The following is a 27,390-nucleotide window of genomic DNA, read 5'->3' as shown; positions in this document are numbered from 1 at the left end:
TCGGTCTCAGTCTCAAGTTGCCCGGGGGAATGACTCCCTTCTCCAGGCTTGTTGGACCTTCCTCCCTGTCCACGTAATCAGGAGAGTGACTCCCTGCTCCTGGTAGTTATGGCGCAGTCTCCTACAACCAGAGGATTGACTCCCTTCCCCTGGTCTTCTCCTCATTAGGTTTCACACATACAACCCCCAAATATGAGTGCTGTGGGGGTCCATGACCTTGATTTCTCTCTTCTTTGGTTTGACCCACTTGGTCCACTTCCCTGCTAAGTACTGCCACGAGGGAGATGACTCGTATTGCGTTCTTGGGTTTGGTCCTCAACCCTTTTGTCTCTTCTTGTTTGACCCACTTGGCCCCCTTCCCTGCTAAGTACTGCCATGAAGAAGATGACTTGTATCACTCTCTTGAGTGGGGTCATCCACCCACCCTTGTTTCTATTCTTGTTTGGCTTGACCCACTTGGTTTACTTCCTTGCCAATTACTGACACGAGGAAGATAGTCCTGCTCACAACCTTGGTGCAGGGTTTGTGCCTTCCGCACCTATTGACCCCTATCAGTCCCTGTGCCTTTCTCATTACCTTGTTGGCACCCAGCATGTGTGGCAAGTTTTTCCTCAGGTCCTTCTGCTGCTCAGAGTTTTCAGCGGGCTTCTCCACATCTCAGTTCCTTTGCCCTGCGGATATCCTGCCCGGCCCTTGGAGTGACTTTATGGACACTGCTTTTGCGTTTGCGTCACCATCTGCCAGACTCCCGGCACCAACTGGACGCCATCGGGTGAAGGAGTCCCGTTGTTCTCTTGACTCCGTGGGTGGACTGCTCTCGGCTCTCTCCTGGCCTTCTCTGTGTCTCCTTCATTCTTCCCGGTTTCTCATCCTGGTTGGCTGCATCTCCTCTTCAGACAGTCCTTCTTTGGTATTTATTGCATAAGCTGGACCACGCCTCTACTGAAGTCTATACCGCTGCAGTTCCTTCTTGGCATTGTTCTTCATTGCTCCTGTGCCTCACCTCATCCCAGTACTTGAGTTAGCTATATTCCTGAGGTTCTTCTTCGTCTCATTAGTATCCAGGACCTTTACATAGTCTTCCTTACAACAACACATATAGCTAGTCTCTACTGAGAGATTAGCAGAGGTAGAAGAGGCTAGAGTGTGTGGGGGTGTGATGTTCCTAAAAGGGCTACACCTTAGATGGTCGTCTTTCTCCCCAGGGGGGACTCCCCATGACATCCTCCCACAGTATACCACCCTTAGGGGGCTATCAGGTAGCAGCCTAACCTCCCTGGCCTCATGGGAAGAGGCTCCTCTCTGGGGAGAAGTGACGAGAGCAAGTGAATCGACACAGTGTACAAGTTGGAATTAATGTTAGCCTGTGTGAGTCTGTGCATGTGTATTTATGTGTCTGTTAGTGTGTGTGTGTGTGCATGACTTCATGCATTTGAGGGGGGAACACAGGCACAAACAATATAGAAATGTTTCAGAGTGGAAATACTGCCATATGATGTGGTTGAAGCTTTATAAAAGTGATCACCCTTGGCAATGTTGACCTATATTGTGGGTGCAGCTTCATGAAAGTGATTTACCCTGGCAACAATAATATATATTGCGGGTGCATCTTCAGGAAAGTGATTTACCCTTGCAACTATGACATATATTGTTCCTGTAGCTTCATGAAGGTGAATTCCAGTGGTAATGCTGACATATGGTTTGGGCACAGAATCATACAAATGTTTTACAGTGTGAGTACTGACATATGTTGTGGGTGACTTGTTAAAAATATTTTACCGTTACAATGATGGAATCGTCTCGGGAGGATAGCTCAGGGGAAACGCACTCGTCTTGGAAGCAAAATGACGCAGAGCAATACATGTTCGATCCCTGAGTCTGCGCTTAGAAACCTCTGGGTATTAAGCGTGCTATAAATAACCAATTATAATTATAAATTAATTATAATGTATAATGGGCACAGCATTATTACGTGTGTTATAGTAGGACTGGTGGCTGGCATGTTGTGTGTGCAGCACCATGGTAATGATTTACAATGGGAATGCTTGCATATACTGTGAGTGCAGCATTATAAAAGTGTGCTACAGTAGCACTGCTAGCTGGCATATATTGTGGGCGGTATTCAGTGATTTTAACGATTACAATGATGGGGAGGGGTTTGGGGTAGGCTTACCATCATAGGGAACAGGGGATTTAGGGGGCACCCCCATCGGGGGGACCCCCCAAATAGAAAGAAATAAAATTGGTGATTTATTTCAGTGTTTTGGTTTTTGGTAAAACATCCCACTCTGAAATGTTTTTGTTAAAATCACTTAGAAACATTTTGGGCGCAGCATCATGAAAATGTGGTAAAATGCTGCTGTTTACTCTTCGTGACATGACATCCATTGGATTTTACATGGGTTACCTTACAGTACCGACTTTAAATTGTATGCACTTCAACAACCCTTCTCAAATTGTGCCTCCAAATGCACCATTTCAACACTTTAAAAAATAAAATCTTGGTGGGAGAACCCTGAAAGTTTCTCGGTGCTCCCTCACTACACTCCGTTGCTTGTGCTAATTCAGGGGAAATATTTTTGCTAAAAATGTCCACCATCCACCACTAACCTTGAATCATTTAGAATGCCAGATACCCCTCAAGAGCCACCCGCTCCCCCGGCACCAGAAACTGCCTCTGCCACTGGTACCAGTGTCAAGAGAATTCATAGGGCCTCATTAGGCGGTAGGTGGTAAGGGATTACCGGCACCGGTAAGGGCACCGGTGCCGGTAATCCCTTACCACCCTATTCCGAGGTCCCTTAGCGGGTCCCTTCCTTAACGCCTGGTTTTACCAGGCGTGATGGAAGGGACCTGTCAAGGGACTTCAGAGCTAATTACGGTACCGCAAATTGCGGTACCGTTATTAGCTCCATCCCCATTCCCATTGAGCCCTATGGGGGCTCGAATGGGAATGGGGATTGGTTCCCGGAATGGGCACTTACCGGGTCCTCCAAGATTGGAATGACCCGGTAAGTCCCTATTTCGTGAACTCGGCACCGGAATGCGGTAAGGGGGTAGCCATGGCGCTACCAGCGCCATGGCTACCGCCTACCGCTTAATGAGGCCCATAGTTATTTGGTGGAGGGACTTGAGCCATGGCACTTGGATGACGGTGATGTAGTTTTAGGTTTGAGGCAGATGGATATTTAGGCTAAGATCTTGTGGAATTGTTTGTAAATAAAAGGCTCTAAAGTCATCACAAATTCCCCCATGATCAGTCACAACACTGGTATTATTATATCTAACAGTGGGAATATACCTAAGGATAACATTTTCTTAATAAGATACACTAACAGCTTACCAGCCTTATTACCATGTTCATATAAAGAGCAGCCAGCAGTTTTATGTAAGAATACCACACTTTTAATATACATTTCATCAATTTGCAGTTAGTTCTATCCAGGATAGATTCAGCAACAAAAGGGTATGTAATGGCGACAGAGCTTATATGGACTGATGTTCTAGTCACATGACAGAGACTTCCACGGCCATCAGCCATGCCCTGTCATGTTTGATTATAGAACTCTTCTCCATATTCAAGCCCCTAATCCTTACCTTTGCTGCATCCCATTGTGTACAGAAAAGAGAGAGAGATAAAGGATGTCTATGTTTCTTCCATCCGAGCGGGGAGGAAGGGTGGACGCATGTGAATCTAAGCAGATACAACCATCAGAAATGCTTTTACGGTAAGTAATGCATTGTCTTCTGATGTTTGTTAATCTGCTTAGAATCACATGCTGTGCATAGACTAGCGAGCAGTACCCGGAGTTGGAGGTGGGTTGTGAGAAGGAACAGTAGAAAAAAGATGTCTTAATACTGCTTGTCCCACCTGGGAATCAGATCTAGAGTGGGCATCTAGACAGTAGTGTTTTGTAAAGGTGTGTACAGAACTCTAGGTTGCCGCTTTGCAAATGGACTCAAATGAATGCTATGTAAGCCCCAGTGCCTCGAGTAGAATGTGATCTCGGCTTGAAGGGTAGTTCTCTCTTAGCAAGAGTGTAACATAGAGTGATGCATTGGACAATCCATCTAGATAGAGTGGATTTTGAAACTACATCACCTTCTCTTCCTGCTGCCACTGAAACAAAGAACTGATTAGTCTTTCTCAGAGGTCTAGTTCTTTCCATATAAAACATGACGGCTCTGCGCACATCCAGTGTATGCAGGCTCCTTTCTCTCGAATTTGAAGGGTTTTGAAAGAACGTTGGTAGTTCTATTGACTGGTTGACATGGAATTTAGAAATACATTTTGGTGCAAACCTAGGATGTGTTCGTAGAACCACCTTATCCTTGTGAACTGTTACAAAGGGGTCTAGTTTAGAGAGCACTTGTAGTTCACTCACTCTCCTAGTGGAGGTGATAGCTATTAAGAAAGCAGTTTTAAGAGTGAGGTTCTTAAGGGATGCTTTGTGCGTGGGTTCAAAGGGTGAGCCCACAAGCCTGGTAAGTACCACATTTAGGTCCCATCCGGGAGCTGGGTTAGCTATAGGAGGGTGTATCCTCTTTACTCCCCCCATGAAGGCTTTAATAACTGTTAAGCTGATCGGCCCGAGAGGACCGCGTACCTGTAATCTTGGTGGTTGGTCTTGCTGAGGTCGCCAGTCTGGAGTCCAGGAACTGATGAATTAGCGGCACGAGGAATCAGCCCCTCCGCCACCCAAAAGAGGAACTGGGTGAAGGGTGGACCGACCCCCAATGTCACGATAAGTACTGTCCAGATGAGCGTGACTCGAGGATTGATGGCTCAAGTTGGTGACACTGTAGTTTAGGTAGAGCCGATTGTAGATATCATGAATCTTCCGGAACCAATGTAACAGTGAGGAATTACAGCTGATAGAAAGTCCGGTTGGTGCTGATAGTTCCAGAGGTTTGCAGGATTAGGTTCGGAGGTAGGCAAAACAGGAAGAGAGAGAACAGCTGGAGACTAGCTGGTACTGGGCAAGTCCCGGGTAAGTCTGAAGATGGGCAGACCCAGTGCCGACAACAAGTCAGGGCTGGAGGCAGGCAGGCTCAGGACAGGCCCCAGGTAAGGCTGGAGGTAGGTTGGCTCAGGACTGGCCACAGGTAAGGCTGGAGACTGGCTGACCCAGGACAGGCCACAGGTAAGGCTGGAGGCAGGCTGGCTCAAGACAAGCCACAGGTATGGGCTGGAGACTGGCTGACCCAGGACAGGCCACAGGTAAGGCTGGAGGCAGGCTGACTCAAGACAAGCCACAGGTATGGGCTGGAGACTGGCTGACCCAGGACAGGCCACAGGTAAGGGCAGGAGGTAGGCTGACCCAGGACAGGCCACAGGTAAGGGCAGGAGATAGGCTGACCCAGGACAGGCCACAGGTAAGGACTGAAGGTAAGCTGACCCAGGACAGGCCACGGGTAAGGAATGGAGGTAAGCTGACCCAGGACAGGCCACGGGTAAGGAATGGAGGTAAGCTGACCCAGGACAGGCCACAGGTAAGGCTGGAAGAGAGCTGGTCCAGGACAGGCCACAGGTAAGTGCAGGAGGCAAGCTGGCCCAGAACAGGCCACAGGTAAGTGCAGGAGGCAAGCTGGCCCAGGACAGGCCGCTGGTAAGTAAGAGGCAGGAACAACGAGGCAAGCGAAGCGAACCGCGTTGAGACGCGACTCGCTGAGAATTGCGGCCTCTTTTATGGGCCGCCGGCGCCCGAAAGGCCTGGGACGCAAGCCGTTCCGTTTCCGGACGCCGGCGGACCCATAACGAGGCTTGAGAAGCAAGCCCCGCTAGGGAGATGAGTTCGGCCCACGGCGCATGCGCGGAGCCGAGAGAGAGGCCTTCCGCGCATGCGCCGAAGGCCGCCAGCCCTGTAGCCCGCCACTCCCCTCCCGGCGAGCCCCCGGAAGCAGATGCGCGGGTAGACTCGCCAGGAGGGGAAGAGAGCGGCAGACCCCCGTTTCCCGTGTGACATAACACTATGCCCCCTCCCAGGAAGGCCCGGAGCTCCGGGTTTCCAGGGAAACCGTACATAGAACTCACGTATCAACCGGGGTGCATGTACATGTTGGCGTGGCTCCCATGTACGGTCACAGGCTGGGTACCCCTTCCAGTCAACTAAATAGTGGAGCACCCCTCTATGGAAACGGGCATCACAGATCTCGTGTACCTCAAACTCCGGGACACCCTGCACTAGGACAGAGGCCGGACGGGGAGGAGTGCGGCCATAAGCATCGACCACATAGGGCTTTAACAGGGACACGTGAAAAACGGGATGTACATGCCAGGAAGAGGGTAGGCGTAGGCGAAAGGATACGGAGGACAACCGTTTGGTAATAACAAAGGGACCCAAGTAACGAGGAGCCAGTTTGACGGGCAAATTGCGGAGTGGCAAATTCTTTGAGGACAACCACACCTTGTCACCCTCCTGAAAGTCGGGTTCTACACTCCTCTTCCTGTCTGCCTGTCTCTTCATCCGATCTTTGGCCTCACTTAGGATCTTGCTTGCCAGTTCTTGTTGATTCCGAATGTGTTTGACCAGATCATCAGCAGAAGGAACAGTACTAGAAGGAATGGGTTGAAAGGGCATCAATCGAGGATGTAAACCAGTGGAACAGAAGAATGGACTGACTCCGGTGGAAGCATGGACGGTGTTATTATATGAAACCTCGGCCAGATCTAGTCCATCTTTCCAGTTAGATTGTGTGGCATTAGCAAAACAACGGAGGTACCCCTCCAAAGTCTGATTGGTCCTTTCGGTCAGCCCGTTGGTCTGTGGGTGGTAGCCTGAGCTTAGAGCTCTATGTATTCCTAAATGACCGCATACCTGTTTCCAGAATGAAGAAAGGAATTGGGTTCCTCTATCCGATATGATTTTCTCTGGTAGGCCGTGCAGCCGGTAGATGTCATGCAGAAACGCCGAAGCCATTTGGGTAGCTGTAGGGATCTTCCGAAATGGGATGAAATGAGCCAGTTTAGTGAAGCAGTCTACGACCACCATTATACAGGTGTAACCTTCAGATGGGGGCAAATCCACAATGAAATCAGTAGCGATTGTATGCCATGGATAGAGAGCTGTTTCAGTGGGCATTAATAAACCCAATGGCCGTTTTCTGGGAACCTTGCACTGTGCACATATTGGACAGCTGTCGATGTACTTCTGGACCTCAGTCGCCCAACCTGGCCACCAGAACTGTCGAGAAATCAACTCTCGGGTGGCTCTGACTCCACGGTGTCCTCCTATGGGTGAATCATGGAATCCATGTAAAATGCCCCTCCTAATGGCTCCTTTAGGTATGTAAAGTCTCTTCTGAAAAAACAAGAGTCCCTCTCGTTCAGAAACTGAGTGACGACTAAGAAGGGATGTTCTTTCGGGGTCCAACCGAGTGGCTTCTGCGATGGACTTAAGGTGAGAGGACAAAGCCAGCAGGAAATGGCGAGGAGAAATCAATGGCTGTTCAGGACCTTGCGTCCCATCAACATTTTCCAAGGACCTGGAGAGAGCATCTGCTTTTATATTGGAAGTTCCCGGGATATAAGTGACATGGAACTCGAATGGAGAGAAGAAGAAGGCCCACCGGGCTTGACGAGGAGTCCGACATTGCAGAGAGCGAAGATATTGCAGATTGCGATGGTCGGTTCGCACTTCTACAGAAAAACGGGCTCCGAGGAGAAAATGTCTCCATTCCTCGAATGCGGTCTTGATGGCCAACAATTCCCTTTCTATCACCGCGTAGTTTCGTTCGCTGGGACTCAACTTGCGAGAAAAATAGGCAACTGGATGTTCCACTAGCGTGGCTGGATCTTTCTGGAGAAGGACTGCTCCGACCGCGAAGCTGGAAGCATCGGCCTCTACAATGTAGGGCAAGTCCTCCTGGGGATGGCGCAGGATGGGAGCAGCCATAAAAGCCGACTTTAATACTCCAAAAGCCTGGGAAGCCACAGGACTCCATTCGAAAGCGATCTTGCTGCTGGTAAGACTGGTGAGGGGAGCCGAGATCCGCGAGTAATGTGGAATAAAGCGCCTGTAGAAGTTTGCGAACCCCAAAAATCGTTGGAGAGCCTTGATATCGTGTGGGTGTTTCCATTCTTGTATGGCTAGAACCTTCTTGGGATCCATCCCAACTCCTTCTTGATTGATAATGAATCCCAAAAATTCGATACTGGTCTGGTGAAAGCTACATTTCTCTGCCTTGGCGAACAAATTGGTGATGGATAGTCGATGAAGGACCTCACGAACGTGTTCCACATGCTCGTCCAAGGACTTAGAGAATATCAGTATGTCATCCAGATAAACCCAAACGGATAATCCTAACAGGTCACCAAAGATGTGGTCCATAAATCGCTGAAAAACAGCGGGGGCATTACATAAGCCGAAAGGCATAACCCGATATTCAAAGTGCCCAAAAGATGTTTTGAAAGCTGTCTTCCACTCGTCCCCATTCCTGATGCGTATCAAATGATAAGCTCCACGGAGGTCCAATTTGGAGAAAATTCGTGCAGTATGCAGGGTTTCAAGGATACTACGTATCAAAGGCAACGGGTACCGGTCCTTGGCTGTAATGTCATTCAACTGTCGGTAGTCGACACAGGGTCTCAACGTGCCTTCTTTCTTCTTTACAAAGAACAGGGGAAACCCTGCAGGTGACTTTGACGGTACAATGTACCCCTTTTCTAGACTTTCAGATAAATATGCCTGAAGAACTTGCTTCTCGTCACGGGTCAACGCGTACAACTTCCCATGAGGTATGACATGGTTCGGCAACAGGTCAATGGAGCAATCAAAGGACCGGTGTGGAGGAAGGGGTATGTTGCCGGGTTCAGAAAATACCTGTTTGAAATCGGCATATACCTGTGGAACCAGAGACGTGGAACATAGATGAACCCCATTGTTGTCCGTCTTTAGAGAAGTCGAAACGGTCATGGTGGGAACAGATAGCTTGCATCCTTGAGCACACCTTTCGGAGGAAAAGGTTAAAGTCTGAGTTCTCCAGTCTATCAACGGATTGTGATGTTGTAACCATGGTAGACCTAGGACCATCTTGTAGTTAGGTGACTTAATAACATCAAAGGAGAGTTCCTCGTAATGATCAGTAATCTGAAGAGCCAATCCGACCGTGAACTGGTTAATAGGCCCCGAAGACAAGGGGGTACCATCAATAAGCTCCACCGACAAGGGAGTAGGCCTGGAAACGAGTGGTATTTTATGTCTGGCGACGAATGTTTCGTCGATGTAGTTGCCGGAAGCCCCACAATCCAGCAGACCAGATATCTCCAGGTCTCTGTCTGGTAATTTAATCCTGACCTTTAGGGTCTGTAGCACCACTGGTTGCATGGGCCGACGAATGGAACAAATAACCGAAGGGTCTGAGGAGGAGATGGGACCTGTCGTTGCCCTTCCTATAAACGACAGGTCTCCTAGTTTCCCGACTTCTTCTTTTGTGGACGTAAAGGACATATACTCAGATAATGCCCAGCTGCTCCACAGTAAAGACACAGACGCAAAGACCTCCTTCGTTTCTTCTCTTCTTCCGACAAAGGCCCTCTCATGGCTCCTACTTGCATGGGCTCAGATCCGGACTCGGTTGATCCAAATGAACCAGCAGGCGAGTTGGTTGTCCGGGAACCGCTTCTGTCAAACCGACGTCTCTCAGCCTTTCGTTCGGTTAGCCTTTGGTCAATACGAAGTACTTGATCTATCAAGAGTTGAAGACTCTCCGGCTCGGGGATGTGGAGTAATTCGTCTTTGTACTCCTCTCTCAGGCCTCGACGAAACAGCGTTTTCTGTGTAATTTCGGGCCACTGAGAGTCGGTAGCCAAAAGTCGGAAGCGACTGATGTAGGTGATGACGTCATTGCTTCCCTGTTTGTAGTCCATCAACTGATTCTGTGCGACGGAGGCCAGGTTCGGCGTCTGGAATACTTCCAGAAAGGCTTTTTCGAAGGCAGCAAAGTCATTCAAAATAGGACTGTTCGTGACCACAAACGGGGTTGCCCAAGCTAATGCGTTCCCAGTTAGATTCCCCAGGATATAGCCAATCTTGGCCCTATCGTTGTTAAAGTGCGTGGACCTGAAGAGGAAATGGATCCTACAGTGGTTACAAAACTCTGCCACCCGTCTAGGATCGCCGTCGAATTTGATGGGTGTTGTGTGAGCCAATGGTCCCTCTGTCTGAGAAGAACTGGGTGCTCCTTGTGTTATCATTTGGCGTAATGTTTGATTCTCTTGATGCAGGGCGGTCATCTCAGCTCTGAGTGCCAGCAATTCGTTCCTCATTTCTTGCGATTCATCCATCTCCGAATCTGAAGGCAGGCGTCTCAATCTGTTAAGCTGATCGGCCCGAGAGGACCGCGTACCTGTAATCTTGGTGGTTGGTCTTGCTGAGGTCGCCAGTCTGGAGTCCAGGAACTGATGAATTAGCGGCACGAGGAATCAGCCCCTCCGCCACCCAAAAGAGGAACTGGGTGAAGGGTGGACCGACCCCCAATGTCACGATAAGTACTGTCCAGATGAGCGTGACTCGAGGATTGATGGCTCAAGTTGGTGACACTGTAGTTTAGGTAGAGCCGATTGTAGATATCATGAATCTTCCGGAACCAATGTAACAGTGAGGAATTACAGCTGATAGAAAGTCCGGTTGGTGCTGATAGTTCCAGAGGTTTGCAGGATTAGGTTCGGAGGTAGGCAAAACAGGAAGAGAGAGAACAGCTGGAGACTAGCTGGTACTGGGCAAGTCCCGGGTAAGTCTGAAGATGGGCAGACCCAGTGCCGACAACAAGTCAGGGCTGGAGGCAGGCAGGCTCAGGACAGGCCCCAGGTAAGGCTGGAGGTAGGTTGGCTCAGGACTGGCCACAGGTAAGGCTGGAGACTGGCTGACCCAGGACAGGCCACAGGTAAGGCTGGAGGCAGGCTGGCTCAAGACAAGCCACAGGTATGGGCTGGAGACTGGCTGACCCAGGACAGGCCACAGGTAAGGCTGGAGGCAGGCTGACTCAAGACAAGCCACAGGTATGGGCTGGAGACTGGCTGACCCAGGACAGGCCACAGGTAAGGGCAGGAGGTAGGCTGACCCAGGACAGGCCACAGGTAAGGGCAGGAGATAGGCTGACCCAGGACAGGCCACAGGTAAGGACTGAAGGTAAGCTGACCCAGGACAGGCCACGGGTAAGGAATGGAGGTAAGCTGACCCAGGACAGGCCACGGGTAAGGAATGGAGGTAAGCTGACCCAGGACAGGCCACAGGTAAGGCTGGAAGAGAGCTGGTCCAGGACAGGCCACAGGTAAGTGCAGGAGGCAAGCTGGCCCAGAACAGGCCACAGGTAAGTGCAGGAGGCAAGCTGGCCCAGGACAGGCCGCTGGTAAGTAAGAGGCAGGAACAACGAGGCAAGCGAAGCGAACCGCGTTGAGACGCGACTCGCTGAGAATTGCGGCCTCTTTTATGGGCCGCCGGCGCCCGAAAGGCCTGGGACGCAAGCCGTTCCGTTTCCGGACGCCGGCGGACCCATAACGAGGCTTGAGAAGCAAGCCCCGCTAGGGAGATGAGTTCGGCCCACGGCGCATGCGCGGAGCCGAGAGAGAGGCCTTCCGCGCATGCGCCGAAGGCCGCCAGCCCTGTAGCCCGCCACTCCCCTCCCGGCGAGCCCCCGGAAGCAGATGCGCGGGTAGACTCGCCAGGAGGGGAAGAGAGCGGCAGACCCCCGTTTCCCGTGTGACATAACAATAACTGGGACTTTCCACCATGACACTTTGTGTTGAGAAGTGGTGTATGCGGAAAGTGCAGCTAGATGAACTTTAATAGAATTAAAGACCAATCCTGAGTCTAATAAGTGAGTCAGGTAAAGAACAATCTGTGTGGGAGAGCAGTCAACGGGGTTGATGCTCTTACTTCTACACCAGATGACGAATCTCTTCCACTTGCTAGAATAGCAGGAATGAGTGTTAGGTTTTCTAGCCTCCCTAAGAATGTCCATGCATCTTTGAGGGAGCTGTAAATGTCCAAATTCTATGACCTCAGGAGCCAGGCTGCTAAGTTCATGGTCTGTGGGCATGGGTGTATCGTCTTGCCCCTGTCTTGTGACAGCATGTTGTACGGACAGGGTAGTTTCACTGGTGAAGATAGAGACATCTCCATCAGGTGAGCAAACCATGGCTGCCGGGCGCACATTGGGGTCACTAGTATCATGGTGACTGGTTCCTGGTGCATCTTGTGCACTATTTTGTTGAGAAGAGGAGTCGGGGAAAAGCGTAAACAAATTTCCCTGACCATGTTATCCAGAGACCGTTCCCCTTGGATCGGTTCTGTGGGTACCTGGAGGCGTAATCTTGGCATTGAGAGTTCTCCAGAGTTGCGAACAGATCTATTTCTGGGAACCCCCATTGTGTGAAAACGTCGAAGACGATGTCTTCTCGTAACCGCCATTCCTACTCTGCGGGCAGAGGGAAGTCTCTGCTGAGTTCGTCTGCTAGCAGAGTTCCCCTGGTACATGTTGTGACAACAGGAACATGTGTTTGAGAGCCCAAGTTCTGGGACAGCTTGGACAGTCCTGGAGAGTGCGTGCCCCTTGCTTGTTCAGGTAGTACATGGCTGTGGTGCTGTCTGTGAGGACCATCACTGTCTTCCCTTGCAGGTGTGCCTGGAAAGCCTTCAATGCTTTGAAGACCGCTAACAGTTCCAGCAAGTTTATGTGTTTGGACGCTACACTCAGAGTCCAAACTCCATGTGCAGTCTGATGGGATAGGTGAGCCCCCCATCCTGTGAGGGATGCGTCTGTGGTTAGAGTGGCTTCCACTGCGGGGGTGGCGAATGGTTTCCCTATTACAAGGTTTTCCTTCGACCACCACCGTAGCGAGAGAACCAAGGCCTGCGAGACCACCACTAGATCGTCCCATTGTCCGCTGGCCTGACACCACTGGCTGTTGAGCCACTCTTGCATTGGGCGCATGCGCAGGCGCGCGTGAGGTACCAAATATATACATGACGCCATCATTCCTAGCAAACGCATTGCTTTGCGTACCGTCACCTCCCGACCGGCCACATATTGAGGGATCTGAAACAGCATATTTTGGACCCTCTCGTTGGAGGGGAAGACAAGGCCGTCCTTTGTTTGAATTAGAGCCCCTAGGAATTGTTTGATCTGGCTGGGGTCTAGGCTGGACTTCTTCTCGTTGATGGAGAAGCCCAGTTGGAACAAAAGGTCTACAGTCTTTTGGGTATTTGAGAAGCATGTCTCGTAAGAATCCCCTGTTCTGAGCCAATCGTCGAGGTAAGGGTATACTGGGATGGACAACCTGTGCAAGTGGGTCACTGCCAGTACTTTCGTGAATACCCTCGGCTCTGACGCTATGCCGAAGGGTAGCACTCTGAACTGGTAGTGTCTGCCCTCTATCATGAACCTGAGGTATTTACTGTGTGCTGGCAACATTAAAATATGAAAGTATGCATCTTTCATGTCCAGTGTTGTCATGTAATCTCACCACGCGAAATGTTTGAGGTTTGACAAATTTGTTCGCTGGGCGCAGATCTAATACAGGGCGCATGGTTAAGTCCTTTTTGGGTACAAGGAAGTACCCTGAATAAATACCTTCCGTTACCTGTGATAGAGGCACAACCTTTATTGCTCCTATTAGTAGCAGCAGTTCCACTTCTTGAAGAAGGATGGTGAGGTGCTCCGGTGATAGGCGTCGTCCCCTTGGGGGTCTGTACATGGGGGACTGAATGAATTTTATGCAGTAACCGTGGGCTATAGTTGACAATACCCAGCGGTCTGATGTTATTCCCTCCCATGCTGGTAGGAAAGATGTTAACAGGCCCCCAACCGGCGATGCATGGGAGGGGACCCGAACCTTCGGGTCATTTGGTGTTGGTAGCCGGGGAACCTCTGGGAGTGGGGCGCCGAGCTCTACCCTTGCCACGGCGTTGTCCTCTTTGAGTGTATTGGCCACTGGTTCCCTGAGTAGAGGACCAGTTGCCTGCAGGGTACTGCTGTTGTTGTTGCGGTTGTTGACGTTGGCCTCGAAAAAAGCGTTTGTTGCCAAATCCTCGCTTATTGGGAGGCCTTGAGATCTGGTCTAAAGTCTTTAGGGTGTTAAAATCCTTCTTCGTGGTCTCCAGTGCGTCGTCCACCGCTTTCCCAAAGAGGTTAGAATCCTCTATTGGTTTATTAATGAGTGACACCTGGGTTTCTGGCTTAAAACCTGAGTTGCGGAGCCAGACATGACGCTTCAGAAGTATCCCCTGGACTAAAGAACGGCCAGCCGTTTCTGCAGCATCAAGTGTGTTTTCAATGATGCTCTGGTTAACCAGAGTTCCTTCCGTTACGGTGGTTAACAAGAGGGTTCTTAAGGGCTCAGGGACTTCCTCGAGGTCTTGGCATAACTTTCCCCATTGGGCATCAGCATAACATGCCAGTAAGGTGTTATTATTGGCAATTTTGGTGGAAAAAGCTGCCAAGGCTGTAATTCTCTTACCCATGGCGTAGAGTTTCTTTCCTTCCTTGTCCGGGGGTGCTTCGCTAGTTGATAGCGGAACCCCTGCCCTTTTCCTTGTAGTAGTTACCACCAAGGAATCTGGTATTGAGTGACCCTTAATGTATAATGGGTCCGAAGGAGAGGGAGTAAACAGTTTTTCAATTCTAGGGTTGACCCCTCTAACCAATGCAGGTGTAGACAGCAATGGGATGATTTGTCTCTTAACTGAGGCGAGGAGGGGAATGTTCTGGCTAGTGGGAGGTTTTTCCTTAATGATTTTTTCTACAAAATCAATATCGGGAGTAATTTCCCCAGTCTCAATTTCAAAGTGAGCTGCTGCTTTCCGTAGTAGCGCGTTGAAAGTGGGTTGGTCATCTATAGGTGATGGGTTCCTGACCGGTGTGGTTTGAGAAGAGGAAAGGATCAGGATCTCAGGGTCTGTAGATGCTCTTGGGGACTGCCAAGGCTGTGAGCCACCTTCATCTGGGTCTTCTTCGAAGCCCCCCAACCTATGTCAGGGTTTTCCTCAAAACCTTCTTCTTCGAGGTTCTGTTGGTCTTCACTATTTAAGAACTCCTCCTCTTCTTGGAAGTGAGAGTCTTCTTCAGTGAGGTCATAAGTATTAGTCTCCTCTTGAAGGGGGTCAAATAGTGTAGAATTTTCTGCCCTGGAGTCCTCATGAAGTACCTCCCTTGGCCTCTTGGGTGTTTTATGTTCAGGAGTGGACATAAATCTATCCAGCTTGTCCATACATGATTGGAATCTCTCAATTGTCCAATGTGGTAACCCAGAACGGTCTGGAGGTGAAAAAAAGGAGGCTCCTCTGCCTGTAGCTGTCTAGATCTGTCCCATAACGTCGAGGATAAAGTCCCTTCGCCTTCTGAGAAACCTTCTCGTAGGCTAGGGCCTTCCTTCGACGGCGGGAACGGTCCCTGCCTCCCTTCCGGCATTCTCTGCGTCTCCCTGGCCTTGTGAGCGGGCTTCGGCGTATCACTCGCCGTTTGTCTCTGGCTGTCAGTGGAAACTATACGAGCCAAGCTCTCGATGATTAATTTCTCTGTTGAGGGTTCGTCTGGCGTCGTGCTGGGTGGTGCCGAGTCTCTTTAGGTGAGGGTCGCACTTTTACAAGGCGCATCGCCTGGTGTTTTGGTGGTAGCGTCCTTGTCTGCAGGTAGCCCACTCGCTAGTCACGTCTGCGGTGGCGGGGAGGGCTTGCAACCCTTACGGTCGGTGGAGGATGCCGGTGGGCCCGGCGTCTCCGTTGGCGCTAGGGCTTTTTTCATCTTCGACGAAGAAGTGCCCTGGGTTGTGTGCTTATGTTTATGTTTTCTGTGTTCGTCAGTGTCACCGGGGTGTTCATCCCCATAAATAGGGCGTGAGCTGAATTTGTCGGGGCCGGAGACAGAAGCTGAGGAGCGGGTACGCTCCTTAGAGAGTTCTACAACCTCTGAAAGGGAGGTCGGGTTATCACTGTCCTCGTCACACTCAGTGGCGACGGCGGCGGGTGAGGAATCAGCTCTAGACATAGTGTAGGCTGCCCACCTCTTGACCCTGTGGTCCTTTAAGGTTTTTGGGCAAAGAAGTTTACAGGCCGCACAGCCGTCCTCGTTGTGGTCGAGGGGTAAGCAACCGTTACACCGCTTGTGCTTATCTTTCCATGTGAATATGCCCTTACAGCGTGGGCAAAATCTAAACAGAGTCCTCTCCATAGCTGAGGATACAATTAAAAGTGATAACGACCCCGAAGGAAAGGGGGGTGAAAGAGAAAGGCATTCTTAGAAGTAGAAAGAAATGTCCCACTACCCCCACTCTCCCATCTGTTTTAGGCCGGCGAGGCTGGGCCACGTGTTCGGCAGCGCCGAAGGATCTCCTCTGTCTAAGACACCGCCGTCGAAGTTCTTACTCGGCGGTGAAACAGCTTCGCCGTCGAAGGAGGGATTTAATGTAATGTATAATAAATAACGACCAAAGGGTCGAGTAAATGTTTTGCAATTTCTCTCGAACGAGCTCCGCGTTAAGGCAACCAATATCTGGGCAGAAAAAAACAATCTGAGGGACCTCGACGCATGAGGGATTGTGGGTACACTGCACGTCACTATAGGGATAGCGTTACAGACACACCTTGTCGATGTCCCCTTTTCGACTACGAAAAACAAAATGCAATACTCTGCAGTGACCACTGGATGTCAGACTATGCACAGCATGTGACTCTAAGCAGATGAACAAACATCAGAAACTTGGGTTACATTTTCAGCTGGCTATGGGATTAGCCACCATACAGTTCTGACCCATAACAGTATTAGGGGAATGGTCTGACAAGGCTCAACCCAATATAGAAGCCTCCAGTAAATGCTGAGAAAAGTCTTTAGAAAGGACGATTGCATCTATCCTGCATAAAGTGCAGTGGCAAAGAGACTGGTGGGTATAATCGTAAACAATAGGGTGTAGAATCATCCAACCATCAATGTCCTGCTTCATTTCTAATGTAAAGTGATCAATGGACTCAAGCAGTCACCCCATTCCAATGAGGGAGATTTACAAAGAAACCCAAAGGCACAGCGGACCTGCGAGAACACTAAAGCCTCATGGTACGGTTAGTTGATTGTTATTTTCTGAAAGTGTAAGGGCCTCATTACGACCCTGGCGGAACGGGTTAACGGGCTCCGCTAAAGGAGGCGGACCCGTTAAACCCGTTCTGCCACATTACGAGGTCCCCTCGCGGGAACCGGTAAGGACGCCTGGTAAAACCAGGCGTCTTTACCGGGTCCCGCGTGGGGAAGAGGGAGCTAACAACGGGACGCTCGTAATCGGCCCGTTGTTAGCTTCCTCCCCCATTCCCAATTAGCCCTATGGGGGCTGAAATGGGAATGGGGAAGGTCTGGCCCGGGTTCCCTCCCCCATTCCCATTCAGCCCTCTGGGGGCTGAAATGGGAATGGGGAAGGTCTGGCCCGGGTTCCTGGAGGGAGGAATTACCGGGCCCTCCGAACTCGAAATGGCCCGGTAATTCCCCATTCTGGGAACCCGAACCCGGACCCGATTTCGGTGGCAGCCATGCCGCCAACAGCGGCATGGCTACAGCCGAAGTCGTAATGAAGCCCTAAGTCTTGTGTGGTTAAAATGTGATGCGGGGTGTGTGTGTGTGTTTATGTGTGTGTGTAATTTTTAATGAGTGTTCGTATTTGTGTGTCTGTTTCAGTATTGATGTGAATGCTTGTGTCTGCGAGCACCTGAATGACTGGGGCACAGATAATTCCCTGCCTAGCTTTCCATTCCATCATGTTTTAGCTTTTCTGTTCCATTATAGAAGGGGGGTCCACCGTGTGCATATTACTACTTGCCGTGCCCTAATTCACAGTAACTATTATGTTTAAAATCACCATCACTACGAGATAGCACCTAATCATCCAGAATGAAATAGATCATCAGTGGTTGACTACTGGTCTGCTAGCATGAGTCCTCAATTCCTTGCACAGCTGCTTATTTAAGGAGTCTCTATCAAAGAATGAGTATCACAAGCCAAAGGCTCCTTCTTTGGCTTTCTCCTCCTGTTGCTTGTTTGAGGTTTTTGCCCATTGATAAAATCTGCCTTTGTACTACATGCCTCCAAAAAACGAACACATTTGTGGAAAACCTTCCCAACACATACAATAAACAACTTAACAAAATACAGAGCGACATTGAGCAAAATGCATCTCAAAGACATTTTTTTATAAACACACTTCCTGCTGCCAATGCTTGGGGTGTCACTCTTCAGGGCAGCCCTGCAAAACCCGTGTACGGTGGACTGTCTTTGTCTTAAGAGACATTTCAGGTGGGCATTAGAAATATCTGGCATTGTTGTTGGGCATATTAGCCCTCATGTGATCACAGAGGATGGAGCCACTTAAGTGCACCAATTTAGGTGAATAGGGAGCTTCACTGATCCCTCTACTCATTATATCACTTCCTTTGCCCCGGGTCACCTCTATCTCAGTGCTGCACATGTGTATGAGGTCTTCTATTCCCTCAAATATTAATATTGTGTAAAAAAACAGAACAATATAAAACACTCCCACATTTCTCTCAACTGCCTTACCTGTATGCCGAGCCAAACGTGCGGAACACATTCCTGCAGAGCAAGAGAGAGAGACGGTGGGTTAGAGGGAGGGGGAAACAGAAGAGGACGCAAGACATGTTTCTGTGCACTGGTCAGATGACCCTGAATACTTACTTTGACTCGATGGGCAGTGGACGCTGCCCCTGCATGTCCAGGCTGGGATTCTGTTGCAAGCAGTACTGAAAGAACCAATGAAGCGAGTCAGAAAGCTCCCAGCCCTGGCTTCCTTTCATTGCTACACACTTCTCTGACCCAACTGGAGCCTTTCATCAGGTGTATGCCCTCCTACAGCAGACAGAGCCCATAGTCTGATATTATAAAAAATGTAGGCCCCAGTGAATGGCAAAGTTTCTTTTCCTTTTCTACGGTGTTCTAATTAGACCATGGACCGTGTAAGCCACATTTCATTAGTGTCAAGCAGCCAGGGTTTAGATTCGGTGAATTACTGTTGATAGGAATAAAATACCGTCATGCGAATGGACCATAAAAAGCTGCGCTTGTGGTCAAATCGCTTAGTTTCCCATTTTATACATTAAATCGAAGTTACCCAGCGTAGTGACTCCTGTACTCCTAATCATACAATTCCTACTCTTTCTACTGTCACATTCTCCTGAAACGGAGAGAGAAAGGAGAGAAATTTGCAAAGCATTAAGTCAAAGTAATTAGTGACCTTGGTCGCGTATGTACTGCCCCCAGAGCCAAAGTCCTTTGACAACGACTCCACTGGCTTCCCTTAACTCTCTTCCTCTGCTCTCATTATCTACACCACATTGTCAACATACAGTGATAGCTATAGAGCAGGGACGTCGGGGCACCTGAAGACAGAGCAGAAGGTCTACGTACTCAATCGAGTAACATCTATTTACCCATATGCTCTAACCCTTTGCTCTGATGTGTTGAAATTCACTATAGGGCAGATGACAAATGAACAGTACTTGCAGAAAGGGCGTGGAGTAGCAGACACAACTGCCCTGAAAATTACATCATGAGGAATGTGCATTAAGTTCATTAAGGCTTTATTAAGAATCTCTTTTTATTCTGTATTTAAAATCATAACAAAGGAAAAATTAAACCAGCATTCAACAGCACACATCTAGTACAAAAGATTAAAGAGTCAACCAAGGAAAAACAAACATTTCAAAATGCTCGATCTCCACAAAGTAGTTTACATCAATTTCAGGAAAATATCCCAAGAGGGGAAGAGGTCTGCATTCTGCCAGCCTTCTTTTCAAAATAATTAATTCATGGCATAAGCCTCCACACTACTAGGGTCCGCTTGAGCACCTATCAAGTCCATCACGCAACCACTCACCATCTAACTACATCTAGTAGCATGCTTTGCCGGTTCTAGATATTAGCAGCTGTACTCGTCTGAGTCCTACACTCATGCTTACCAGTAACGTATCACATTTGAGAAACATGTGTCCCTACTTTGACAAACACATCCCCTTCCACTCATCCCAATTGGTTTTCCTCTCTGTTTTTCGTCATTCTATTGTTTACTTTCTATTTCTTATCACTTCCTCCCCAAACTTCTCCTTCCTTTCCACAGACTAGGGTCTGGCAACACACTGGCTGGGTCACAAAATGCCACCTTTTGAACAAGGCCAGGTGTCATAAGACCAGCACAGTGGAGATGGGTGCAGTATAAATATTGGATAACCTAACAAAATCAGCAACATCAACCATAAGATCCATCCACTCTGAATAGAGGTAGGAAGCATTTCCTTCTAGTGCCTAGCTATTCTTTTTCTTCTTGCCATGGCCAGCACCACAAACCTCCATTAACGTGTGCTGATTATTAGGGTTGGTCTTTAGGACGACAGCCCCAACAAACCTAAACGTAGAGATGCATCAAGGGAAAAGGCCAAAACCGAAGTGACAATGTCAAATCCTTTCTTCCAAAATCTCCCAACAACAATTTTATAGGACCATAGCATAGCTACAAATGTGCCCTTCTGTAAGCAACTCCACCAACGAAGGTCCAATGCGTTAACAGCAGTTTTGTGTAAACGGTCGGGATATCAACAGACAGGGGAGTTGCTAGGTCTGGAAAAGACCCGGGGCTAAGCTGATGTCGGAACCGTTGGGACTGGGGGCTAGCTAGTCTTTTGGCTGTAGCTCCTGAGATTCTAGCTGGGGCTACAACCAAAAGATCAGGGGTTATAGCCCCCTTAGCCCCCCTCCTAGCAGCACCCCTGCCAACAGACTCTGTGTAAACCTCTGTACAAGATCAGACAAGTGTTAGTGCCCCGAGGACCAGCTGACCAGTTCCGCACCACATCCAATCATTGATCATCAGGAATGTCCACACCCAAGTCTGCCTCACAAGATATTTTAACATACATGCGGTAAGGGCTTATCTGTGCTCACATGCAGTAAGGAGCAAACCACTGAAATAGCCCTTTTAGCCCTAGCAAATTTCACTAAGGAGGTGTATCATGAAGAGGGTCTAGGACCTCCCTATAATTCCCTCCACATGTACAGTTGCAAACAACATCAGAGCTGAAGATGTCTCCAAATGTCACTGCTAGGAAGACCAAACCTAGAAGCTAAAATGTCAAAGAAATCTACATTCAGTCTGTGAAACAATAATGCAGATAGCCAATGCTCAGTGGAACGGTTGTCTACTTATGACAGTCATTATGCCATTGTGGGCTGATTGCTGTAAGTCTCAATTTAAGACCATCCCTCCTATATATTCCTGACCATATCAGCTTAGTGTGTGACAGGATAGTATTTGGCTTGCTAATCTGCTGATGCGTATTCAGGTTTTCAATAGTAAAATAAGACCCCAAGAGGAATCTTTCATATCGAGCCTGTGCTGCCTGCCAGTTATCCTCAACATTAGACCCTGCAATTGATGCCCACAAGTATAATTTAACATCTGGCAAATGAGGTACTTCATCTGACTTGCTTCTCAAAAGGGTGGGAAGTTGTATCATTGCCCTGGCCCCTTGCCAAAGAATGACCTGCAGTGCTTTAGTCATTTGAAAATATTTCAATGGGATTATCAATGGTAGACTGTTAAAGAGATAACATAACCGAGGAAGGGAAACCATTTTAAAGAAAGGGGACCTAACCTTTAAAAATAGAGGCTAATTATTCCAATATTTCAGCCCCTTCAATTTCCTTTTACACTGCATTCAAGTTAGCCTTAACCATAGAGCTCAATGTACTCCTAAGTTCGATCCCCAAATAAGTAAAATTGGACTGAACTCACAACTGCGGGACCATAGACAGGTCCAATCCCAGCTTTCTTTTTTAAATTTATTATTTATTTGTTTTGGTTTGTAAAAAGAAAAACCTTTACAAAAATAAAAGACATTTTTTACAATTGAGCTCAATAAAATAAAAAAAAAGTAAAACAAAAGAAATGTACAACTACAGCGGACAAGCAGGAGGAAGAAAAATGCAAGAGAAAATGAGTGAAAACAAGAAAAATAATACAAATACAATCCAGGGACAATGTCAGCTTTCTAGATCTCAATGTGAGTACCTCTGTCTTTTCCCAAATTATTCTTTATCAGGGAAGAGCTCCGTAATCAGAAGTAATGGACACCAAGTGCGATAAGGCCATCTCAGGATGGGTAAGTGTAAGGAGTACATAATTGATGTACAGAAGAAGTTTACTCTCCTCTCCGCTCATTACAATCCCCTTAACCAAACGCTGCATCCATATTCAGCAACCTAGAGGTTCAAGCCCTAGAGTAAAGATGAGAGGAGACAAGGGGCAATGCCGCAGAAGAGCGAAAATAGTACAGCGACCACTCCATCAACATTGATATCCAATATAGGTTTGTGGTATGTAGGGTTTGGACCTAAGTTACAAAAGTGATGTAAAATCTGAACACCCTCAAATTCCTAGTAAGAAGAGGCCATTCAACTCTGTCAGAGCACTTCTCAGCATCTATAGAAATCAGGGTGAGTTTGTCTCCAACAATATCTGCAAGGTCTATTAAATGGGGCAATCTAGGAAAATAGTCTGCCGAGGACCTGCCCACAATAAAGTCTATTTGGTCATTATGTGTGATACTTCTAATGTATCTTTGAACGCCTTCTGGTAGTATTTAGCAAGGATCTTCAGGTCTGTATGTCACAGGAAGATCAGTTGGAAACTGCCCCTCTCAAAAGGGACCCTTCCCTCTTTCAAAAATCAGTGTTATGCAGGCCTGGTGCCTAGATGCCAAACGTCTTTGTTGATCTCAAAACAGGTGGGGGACAATTGTCTCTCTAGTGAATTTATCAAATTCATCAAAGAAGCCATCTGGGCCTGGAGCTTTGCTCCTTTGAAATCGAGAAATAGCCACAGCTGCCTTTGTCTCCGAAATGGCACACACCGTTCCCCTGGCAGCCTCCCTAGACAACTTAGGAATGTCAAGTATAGGAAAGAATTCCCCACACTTAATGTCGCCTGCTGGGTCTGGTTGAACGTGTATAATGATAGATAAAAGGCTCTAAAGGTGTCCGAAATTCCCTCATGATCAGTCGCAATATTGGTATTATTATATTTAACAGTGGGAGTATACTTAGAGAAAACCTTTTCTTAATAAGATGCACTAACAGCTTACCCGCCTTATTACCATGTTCATGGAACGAGCAGCCAGCTGTTTTATGTAAGAATACCACACTTTTAGTATACATTTCATTAATTTGCATTTAGTTCTATCCAGGATAGATTCAGCAACAAAAGGGTATGCAATGGTGACAGAGCTTCCCTGGACTCATGTTCTAGTCACATGACAGAGTCTTCCAAGCCATCAGTCATGCCCTGTCAAGTTTGATTAAAGAACTCTTCTCCATATTCAAGCCCATAATCATAACCTTTGCTGCATCCCATAGTGTTTGGGGAGTAGTAGCTGCTGTGTCATGGAGTTCCATTAAGTCTATTATTGCATTCAAAGGGGTCTCATAGTCTGAAATCAATACACTTTGGTTACATTTTCAGCTGGCCATGAGATTAGCCACCATTTAGTTGCGAACCATAAGGGTATTAGGGGAATGGTCTGACAAGGATCACCCAATATAGAAGCCTCTAGAAAATGCAAAGAAAAGCCTTTAGAAAGGAAGATTGCATCTATCCTGCATAAAGGGCAATGACATGGAGCCTGGTAGGTATAATCGCAACACGTAGGGTGTAGAATCCTCCAAACATCAGAAAAGGAAACTTCATTGACCATTCTCTGGAAAGCTCTAATAGGTGGCAGAGAGAGGCATTTCGGAATCCCCAACCTGTCTAGCTAGGGGTCTAGGACTTCATTTCAGTGTACTCTAGCTATCGTGCGAGGAAGTAAGTATGGCTGGAGTCAGTTCTGAACAGAATGAAAAAAGGAGCAATCATCCACATTGGGCCCATATACAGACATTAATAAAAAATCATGTCTGGCCAATTGTCTCACCATCAGCACCAAACTACCTTCAGTATCTTTCAATACTCCTGATGAGAACCATTAGGGCTGGGAGGATAGCTCAGGGGCAACACGTTCGCCTTGGAAGCAAGACAACGTGGAGCTACACAGGTTCGATCCCCTGGTCCGCTTTTAGAAACCTCTGGGTATTAAGTGTGTTATAAATAGCCAATTAAATAAATAATACCATGACTCCATTCCTCTTGTGATCGGCATAACTAACGAAGGTCTGGCCCTTCCACCTGCTGGCCATTTTCAAAGAGTCTGCACTATTCAGTTGGGTTTCTTGAAGTAAAATAACATCCGCCTGGGCTTTATGTACGTAGGAAGTAATCTTAGTCCTTTTAATGAGGTTGTTAATCCAATTAATATTCAAGATAATACTAAAATCGTAGGGTCAGGCATCATGTTACCAAGGTGATAATCACATATCTAGAATGCTAATTGAAGGGAATATCTGGATCAGTCCATTGTTCCATCCCCCTCTGGGGGGTGGCTGCTGCTTCTGTACTTATTTCTTCACAACCCTGTCCTGCACCTTTTTGGCTTGCTCCTGGGAAATAGTTCTGGAGACCCAAGTCCTCCATTTCTTCATGTACGATCCTGCGGAGGTCTTCAGGAGTGAGTCCTGTCTGAGTTTTTTTGCCTGTTTGAAATCTAAGAGATACCGGAAAAATCTATAACATAGTTTAAGTTTACATTTTATTAGTTCTTTCTTGACTTCATTAAACTTCCTCTGTTTCTCCACGATGACTTGGTAAAACTCAGGTTTACCCAGAACATCTCTTTCTTCTCCCTGGCTAGTTATATTCTTTTATCTTTCACTGAATATCTTAGGAAGGACATTATTATTAATTTAGGCACTTTACCTGGATCTGTTTGAGGTCTCAGATCCCTATGCACCCTATCAATTTCCCTGTTGTCACCAATATCCATTTGTGGCACAGAAGACAAGACAAGAGTTTCAAGATAAAGGGTTTGATGGATTGTCATGCGACTTCCCGGGGCACCAAAGACTTTTATGTTATTACATCCCTTTCTAGATTTCAGGCCGTCCAAGTGGTCAATCAGCAGGGATATCTGCTTAGCGACTCATGGTTCCACCCTGTGGCAGCTTGAAAGTCATCCACCAGTTTGGATATGTCTGCCTCTGCTTTGTTGAATTGTGTGTAGACCAATCCAAAGTATTTCTTCATCTCTCATAGGTCAGACTTTATCAGAGTAACATCTTTAGCCATGGCCTTATGTGAGTCATATATTTCTCTGGATGTGGGTACCCTGACTCCTGTCAAGGACAGAGCCTGCAGATTTATCTGATAATTTATCATCAGAGGCAGGTGCCTTGCCTTCTTCCTCTGACTTTGTTTGCGTTTTGCATAGGCCTGTGTAAGTTGGGGCACTTTGCCAAATCTGAGATATATTGGAGGCAATGTCCAGTTCAATACTCTTAATCCCTATGGGCTAGGAGCACACCTTCTGTTAAATCTAAAGTGTCATTTTCCTCAAATTGGTAGTAGGGTGCAGGGGAGAAAGATAACCCTGACGCTAGGCTGTATCAATAATTTAACAAACAAACGGGTGTCCACAACCTTGTGGAACACTCCCGTACCCTGGTCACCAAATTGTAATATAGTACAATCAATATTTTAGACCATCTAAATTGAGTTCTGATCATGCAACTTTCTGTAGTCACTTTCTTCTACAATTTATAAATCAATAGTTACGATTGTTCACAAAAATGCGGTAACACCTGGTTATAATTATTTTGTATATATATTTATATTTTTTGCTGTTTTTCAAACTGAGTGAAAATTCATACATCAACAATTCATAAGTCATCAATACAAAAATCCCATGCTCTGTGCGTTTTGGGAAATTCCTTCCCTTCTTCAGGAGCTATTATTGATACTTTTCATGCATCAAGTTGCTTGCTGCTTTCAAAAACTTGTAAAAAAACAGAGAGTATACTTATTTAGTGTTATGAGAAACCGGAGGTTGTCTCACTCTCTAGTCCCTGGGCATCTCTTTCTCAGTTGGCCAGGGCACGGCCATCGCTTTTTGATCCAGACCCTGGGGGTGGACCACTGATGGAGGATCACCTGGGTGAGTGGTCTTTGGGGTGTGGGTGTGAGACAGCCGATGGTGAGATGTGATAGTCCCTCCTTTTTTGTTCATCTACCCCATCCTATTTTGTAGGATTCTCTGAGGTCCCAACTCCCCCGCTTTTACACAAACACTGGGCCAAGGAAGAGGGTGACTGAGAGCAACAAAACTAACTCTCATACATCGTACTGGACATGTCCAGTTAATCGGGGCAGGTGAGGTCCGGCACTTGACTTCAAGTGCATACCTGATACCAATTAGCTCTCCTTACACAGATAAAAGGCAACACCTAAAGACACACTCTGAGCAAGGCTTAACACGAGTACGAGCAGGACTTCATGGGTGAAGGCAAACCTACTGGAGCAGAGCAACAGACCAAAGGACGAGAGCAGCGGGTCAAAAACCCCGAGAGTTCCATACGGGAGGTCGTTGCCTCCGACAGGCCATGAAAGACACATGGAGAAGGCCAAATCCTGCAAGTGAAGACTGCATTGTGTTTCAAGGATGCCAGCGACCCACCCGGGTGAATGGCAGAGTTGGGGACGCGAGGACAAGCCTGTGGTACTAACCTTGTCTTGTGATTTGGAAATCATAAAACTAAGAAAGAAACACACATAGCCGATGAGTTGGCAAGCGACCTGAGAGACCGGTGTGTGTTCAAGAGAGTTTGAAGTGGCAACATTATATTGCAAGTGAAGGCTGCATGAGTGTGAATGAGATGTGAGGAAAGGCAGACCTGTGAATGAACTTTGAAGTAAAAGACACCTGTGGAATCAGCGATACTGAGTAACGGAGTGATCCAGCAAAAGGAAGCAGCCCACGCGAAAGTCTCTGTGAAAAGTGCATTGTTTGTAACGATAAAGCGAATGAAGTGAAAAAGCAAAGTAAGCAGAATTACTTCCTAGAGAAGGGGAGAGTGGAAGTTGAAATCTTGAAATTATAGTCAAAGTGGTCCTGCACAGGTCTGTAAAGAAAGCCACACACATTTGAAAGTCTTTGACACCCGAAAGTGGTCTGAGCTGGGCTGAGGGAGACCAGATGTGTACTAAACTTGGTGAAGGGCACCCCTTTGCAAGTTTTGTTGAACTTTGTGCTGAAATGGTCTGAGCCCAACAGAGGGGGACCCAGGTAAACTGTGTTTGAAGAGGTATGTGCCCGACAGAGGGGGACCTATGTAAACTTTGTGTTCAAACATTATTTGGAGATCTGAAAGAGAAACTTTAATGTGGAAGGCCAGACAGGCCTCGATCCATGTTTTGGAACTATTTAGTATACTGAAAACCCGAACCAGAGTGTGTCATCCTGCCTACAAGGACCGCTTTAC

At 47.6% G+C, this 27,390-nt stretch overlaps 1 protein-coding gene across 3 annotated transcripts in view; it reads right to left on the bottom strand.

The window, feature by feature from the left end:
- Window positions 1-27,390, bottom strand: part of SPMIP8 (sperm microtubule inner protein 8) — a 292,584-nt gene that overhangs the window by 63,054 nt on the left and 202,140 nt on the right. For 2 of the 3 annotated variants that reach the window (XM_069654425.1, XM_069654417.1), the window contains exons 6-7: window positions 18,670-18,734; window positions 18,535-18,567 (exon numbers count right to left, since the gene is read on the bottom strand). In XM_069654425.1, coding sequence (XP_069510526.1) covers window positions 18,535-18,567; window positions 18,670-18,734 — 98 coding nt within the window. The remainder of the gene's footprint in view (window positions 1-18,534; window positions 18,568-18,669; window positions 18,735-27,390) is intronic. The other variant, XM_069654435.1, reaches the window with a different exon arrangement.

This window comes from Ambystoma mexicanum, chromosome 1p (genome assembly GCF_040938575.1).
Source record: "Ambystoma mexicanum isolate Mex_15411 chromosome 1p, UKY_AmexF1_1, whole genome shotgun sequence".
Taxonomy (NCBI): Eukaryota; Metazoa; Chordata; class Amphibia; order Caudata; family Ambystomatidae; genus Ambystoma; species Ambystoma mexicanum.
This window is presented reverse-complemented; position numbering and strand designations above follow the sequence as displayed.